Raw genomic sequence first — 6,600 nt, 5'->3', positions numbered from 1 at the left:
GGAAAGAAAATGTTTTCTGTTTACTTTGCCAAACATATAGAATGCCTCTTCACAATATTATTATGGAACTGACCTGTGAATATTAATATGAACTTACAAAATTAAAAAAATGACAATGTAAAATATTAAATATAGACAAATAATGACAAATAATGTAAAAAGGTAAGTAAATATTAATATTAATATTAATTAAATGTACATGCTTAAGTCTGTCCTATTATATTTGCACAAATTGGGATTAATCTCAGTGGGGTCAATGGAGCTGTGCCTATTGGAAAATATACTTTAAATGGAAGAATCATGAAATTGTGGTACGCTGCTTTTCATTCATTAGGTTTTAAAACAGGAAATTCACTCCAATTGGAATATGTTTCAAATATTGTACACCTGAGGCTAATTGTTGGAGCAGATACATATCCAGGGGTGAAGAAAACAGTTGATATATTCAATCATCCAGCATAGTTTAGTTTACACTTCATAGCACAAATATAGTCACTACTAGTGACCTGGATGTTAACCTAACCATGCTAGCTTTTCATAGGGAGAGGTTGCTATATACACTGTCTAGTTTGTTTTTTTCTGTGTTTTTTTCCCTGTCTTAAAAATGTAACTCAGAATGAAATTACTGTTGAATTCGTCATTTTGGACACCTATACATGTGATGAATCTTTGCTAAGTAGCACACCTTGGATCAGACTCCATTAATCAAGTTGGCTGCGAATCTGCTGGAGGGTGCTAATTAGCACACACCAGCAGCCACCGTGTCATTCAGTGTTCCCACACTTCAAAGTGGTGGCCAGAGTGCTTTAACTAAAGCTTGTAGAACAAGCTTCAGTTAAAGCACCCCCACTGCCATTTTGAAGCATGGGATGCTAAATACCTGTGCCTTAAGGTTGCAGGTGCCTTAATTGGAGTGACTCTCAGAGCCACCCTAATTAAAGTGCCCCCCGCATAGCATGTATATAGATACCAATAGACAGAAGTTACATATAAACCACTATAAGTGATCAGAAACCAGTTCAAATCTGTAACACAACAGAAGTTTGATGCACATAAACTGCTTTCAAAATTACCAAAACCAGTTTGAGATAAGCCTGGATGGATGTAGTATCAGACTGAACTGATTTAGTTTAAATCAGTTTAAACTTTTGTTCCAGATCCCCTCCAGATTTAAGTTAACTCACAGGCCCCCAGCATCCCAGGATGCTTTGCACTGCAAACTCCCCCTCGAAGGGTGGACAGGTTAACCTTGGCTCAAGCTGTCTGCTCCAGTCAAGCAGGGAGGTGTGCTTAACCTACTGCAGGCACGTGGCTGCATTTCCAGAAACAAAAGAGAATGTCTGTTCACTTGCTTAATGACTCAATTTACAGAGTTGAGACTAACCTACAAAGATTGAATTGATTCAGTCTCAGCTACAGTTGAGTGACTGTACTTAGCCAATCAGATTAGCAACTACATTATTAATTGTAACTTAAGTGATCTGCTGATGTTAGGATCACTGAATCATAGAAATGTAGAGCTGGAAGGGGCAGAAGATCATCTAGTCCAAAATTCTACTCAAGGCATGATCATTTCTATCCAAATCATCCCCTACAATATTTGTCTATAATATACTTAAAGCTACACAAACAACCCTATTGTTCAACCACAAGACATATTACCTGAAAACACAAAAACTATCTTGACTTGCCACAGATAAAAGAAGGGGTAAGAGGCTCTTAATGTCTTCCTGCTACAAGGTTCATTAATATAAACTTAAGAGATCTAAGGAATCTTAAGAATTCATAGTGTCCACATATGCCAATATAGAGATGCACCATTTTGTACGATTATAAGAAACTGAAGAACAAACAAGACATTTTTTTGTTCCTTGCACAAGGTAAACGATTAACAGCCTGAATAAGTTTCAAATCTCAGAAATCTGTATGCAAAGTGGCAAGTTTCAGCTGCAGCTAAGCAAGATGAATAAGACTTTATTCTGCAATCAGAAAGCTTGGCTGTCAAGTAACCATTTTATACTGTGAAAAAAAAGACTCAAGAAGAAGGGCTGGGAAAATTGTTGCAATGCCTCCTGTATCAGGTACATCCAAAATAAGAAACATGTTTGCACTAGCATGACTGCATGAAAATAAAATAATGAAACAGTGAAGTAAAATCCTCAGATTGAAGTACATGCTATGTACCACAGAGCTAACCAATTGACAGCTTTAAAGTGAAGATATGCCATTCTGGTACTGTAATTCATTTTCCATTACACAACAACTACGCTAATTTTAGTAAGATTATTGGGATATGAACAAACAAAAAATAAATTTGTATTGTGCAGATTTGCTGATAGAGAAGTTGACATGTCAGTGAACACTTGAGAACTCATATAATCTATTTCTATTTATTTTACATATTTTTATTCCCTCATTCCTTATAACTATATGAGTATTTTTAGTAAGAGTAGGGCATCTGTTTCTAATGTATCAGCTCTTCTGGCAGGGAATATCTTTTATAGGCCAGATTTTCTGTGACACTAGTGTGGTAAGTCAATGCACATAAAAATAAAACTTTTTGTCATCTCAAGATTCAGTACTAAGAAGTGTCAACTCTAGAGTATGTTGCTGAAGAACAGGGAATACATATCCACACTGCCACACCTACACAACTGTAGAAGTTTCCATTCTGTACATGCATGTTAGTCTGGCCATTAGCTAAACATCTGACAAGTACATGTTAGAATTCCAAAAACAACGTACTGATGTACAGGCAGCATCGCTACATAAATAATTGATTGTTCTATGATTTTTGCTTTAAATGCAATCACAATTTAAATTTATTTATATATATATATATATTCCACTACTGAACATAAAGCGTTCTTTTAAATTTATTATCATTAAAAGCCTATATTACCATGGTGTCTATAGCCATTATAAACAGGGGACCCTATTATATAAAGAGCTACAAAAACTGTACCTGAAAGAGTTTGCAGTTAAGAAGGAAAAGGCATATTATTGGTGGGGGAGAGAGAAACACAAAATGAAACACAATGTCAGTGGCTCTGTGAATGAATGAAAAAGGATCAGACATCCCAGACTGTCCCAAAGCCAGAATTAATTGCCTATCTTTCTCAGCTTAGCCACCACTGGATGCCTGACGTCATATAAGTGGCAACAGAGGCTCCTGCACAGGGATCTGACAGAAAAAAGACTGTGCTCTTTGTACAGTTTATTGTGACAGTTTGAGAGGTATGTATTGCAAGTGGACACTGGAGGCTGGCATTACTTGTTAAACTAGGGTGAAGGATAATGTGATAAAAGACATGTATTTACAGAAGTTTTTCAGATCACAACCAAATTTAACACCATAACCAAAATCAATGACCACTGAAGACCAGACAGAAAGATCAAGCATTCCAGTAAGCTTACCTTCAGGCTCTCTAATCTTTCTTCCCACTGCAGACTTTCGAAGCATGCTCCGTCCTGAGTTAAACAAGCTAGTTAACTCGTCAAGAGGACTGGTCAAAGGTCTTGAGCTTGTAGGATTGTATGGAAGTGGAGATGATGAATTGGAGTTTGATTTCCTGTGGTCAGCTCTTGCTACCTTCACTGGGGAGTACGGCAGCTTAGTGAATGGGGAAACTGAACCTCCAACTTGAACAGGATTTGGTCTCTGAGGTACTTTTGACAGATCTGAGTTTGTTCCTGTTTTCCCTGTATTAACCAGAAAAGTAGCACAAGTCTCTGGGGGGAAAGCAAAATGTGTGGAAGCCCGATAAGAAACAGATGGAGGCATAGGAGGAGGTGGGGGAGGGAGAGGAGGAGGAGGAGTTGAAGGAGGAGACACCTTGCTGGAAAAATTAAATACAGACAAACCAGGGGATGCTGGCCTTTCATTCTCCCCTTTCTGGTTTTTGGAATATTGTGGGGATAGCGGGCTTGAGCCCTCTGATTGCACAGGGTATTTTAGATTAGTTTCCAGGACAGGAAGCTTTTTCACTTCTAGAGGAGTTAGAGGTGATTCATCAGAAGCAGGAGAACATGTTACAGGGGTTGGAGGGAAAACAAGTAGTGGTGGCCTATGTGGAAGCAAATTTGGGAAGGGGGCTGGAATGTCACAAGGGTCTTTATAGCTTGAGGCAGCTTGGCTGTTTGCATCAAGTTCTTCAATTGTTCCAGCTTTTTTGCTCTCAAACAACAGTGGAGGAGATCCAGTTACTATGGGAACGATTCCGTTACCATTGCTACTTTCTTCTGGTAAAAAATATTTCATTTCTTCATAAACAGATTCGCCTTGGTCTGGGCTTTCTGCTTCAGTGGAATTATTTTTCATAGCATTTCCTACCATTTCAATATATACTGGTTCATTTTCCTCCTCTTCCTGTGACATATACAAGCTCAGCATGCTGTGATGGGGCCCATCAGCAGACGCTGCTCTTTGTATTGTTACAATGTCATGACCACCTGTTTTAGTTACTGGGCTTGATTGTTTCATATCCCCAGGCTTTTGGCCAGATATCTCTTCATAAGAGCCGCTCAGTTTTGTATTGGGACTTCTTTTTGGTTTCCTGGGAGGAATCTTTTTCATAGTGCTATAGTCATCACTGTGTGGTCTTGGTCTCATCAATACTAGGAGAGGGGGAAAAAAGCATGCATTAGTAACAAGCCAAGGTCCATTACTTCTGCAAAATGAGGTCTTACATATGCTTGTACTTCAACCTTACAAGGCTACATCTAGGGAGTTCGCAGCAGGGATGGGGGAAGTATTCACCAGATGAATACTGAATTGGCATAACTAGGTTTCAGCTACTCGCCTAAAAAAAAGGTGTAGGCATCGGAGAAGGGAGCAGATGACTCATCCCACTTGGTGACTGGTCTCTTTGGGCCATGGTTATCTGGTAAACATTATGGCAGTCTCAAAGCTCAAGGTTGGAACATGCTATCAGAGAGCTATATGTTGTTCCTGACAGTTCCCTAATCTCTCATGCACATCGGACAAAAACAAGCGTAGAGAATCTGATCGAGTAATTTCACATTTATTTAGCACTGAGCACTTGGAAGGACCCAAAGTGCTTTAGAAATGATTGTGTGTATATTAGTATAATATGTATTAGTGTTTATAAAGACATGTATATCCATATCTATAGCTATATATATAAACATTATGCATATGCGGTATATATAAAAATCATAAATATTTCAAACATCTATCCTCTCTCTATGCTGGACAGATTCAGTGGAACCTACTACAATTTCACTGGCTGGGGATGATGGCCTCAAATGAGCCATATTGGACTCAAGACTCCCATATCTCTCCATCTCATATACACTTCTCTCTCTTCAGGGGAGCACAAAAGGTGGCTGTGGGGGAGAGAGAGGGGAAGAGAAGAGGGATAGGGAAGATGGAGTTATCTCTGAAGATGTGACAATATCAGTCATCATACAAAGGTGATCTTCTGAAGCCTCCAGCCACTGTCTGAGTGGCTGCAGAATCATTGCACATGATTTTACATCCTGCCTGCAGCGTTGGGATGATAATTCCCAATAACTTTAGTGGATATTCTGTGCAAAACCTGATTATTCAGGGTTAGCAGAGAATGTGAAAAGCTTTCCACCGCTGTCCCTTGTAATATGAGGGGTGAAAAGGACGTAGGATTTTTTTTTTAAATCAAAACTGCAGTGCATTGAAACATATTTGAGACTTTCATTTTACTTTGGTCTGAGTGGAAGAGAACTCTAAGTGAATTCTAACATGATATATAAATCATGGCTCTAATGTAGCTAGCTCCAGAATATTCATTTTTGTATATTCATATTTATGTGGAGAGAAATAGTGGATAATTTAAAGCTAGCCTGGTAAAATTCAACATTCAACATTTTCTAGTTGAGCTGCCAAGGGAATTATACTACACTGTTTAAAAGGTGAAATAAAACAGTTAGTAAGGCAGGTTGGTAAAGCTGATGGAGCTTATTTATCTCCAGGGGGAATTCTGTAAATAGGTTTTTGTTGTTGACAAACTAGGAAATTAGGACAAATGAGTAGTTATTTACTGATTTAGGACCTACTGATAAATCAACCGATTTTCTTTACTACTACTAAAAGTATTCTAAGGAAACAAGACTTTTTCAAGGCACCTGAAAATGTTTTAAAGGATCAAAGTAAAGAAATCAATATCCTAAGGCAATATACGTGCAGGTTTCTCCCATTATGCCTAACCTTCATTAGCAGTTTCCTTAGTAGCTGCCGACAAGCAAGCGCTAACAGCCTCATACGAAGCACTCAGTCGTGTGTTGGGGTCCCTCTTTGGTTTGGGAGGAGGCTGTTTCCTTGGTGATGGCAGGCTATTACTATCATCCATGCTGAACACAGAGTGCAGGGAGGGGGATCTGATGGATGATCCAGCCACAGAATGTACCAAGCCATCCACTGCCATGGGGATAGGCACGGAGCTGGAATGAAAATGCTTAGGCGTTCGACAGCCAACAAATTTGTCCTCAGAGACCTTCCCACCCCTGTCTTCAACTCTGAAAACATAGAAAAGATGCCCAGATGCATTATTCAAATGACAACAATGAACCTGTTCATGCAAACATAACAACAGCTTTTTGGTA

General features: G+C 38.9%; 1 protein-coding gene across 1 annotated transcript in view; it reads right to left on the bottom strand.

Annotated features, from left to right (window-relative positions):
* MYO16 (myosin XVI) overlaps positions 1 to 6,600 on the bottom strand; it is a 418,223-nt gene that overhangs the window by 75,743 nt on the left and 335,880 nt on the right. Inside the window, exons 28-29 of the mRNA XM_006017262.3 lie at positions 6,206 to 6,513; positions 3,418 to 4,617 (exon numbers count right to left, since the gene is read on the bottom strand). Coding sequence (XP_006017324.1) covers positions 3,418 to 4,617; positions 6,206 to 6,513 — 1,508 coding nt within the window. The remainder of the gene's footprint in view (positions 1 to 3,417; positions 4,618 to 6,205; positions 6,514 to 6,600) is intronic.

Source organism: Alligator sinensis, unplaced genomic scaffold (genome assembly GCF_000455745.1).
Source record: "Alligator sinensis unplaced genomic scaffold, ASM45574v1 scaffold288_1, whole genome shotgun sequence".
NCBI lineage: Eukaryota > Metazoa > Chordata > Crocodylia > Alligatoridae > Alligator > Alligator sinensis.
Note: the sequence above shows the minus strand (reverse complement) of the source record. Positions and strands in the feature narration are given on the sequence as shown.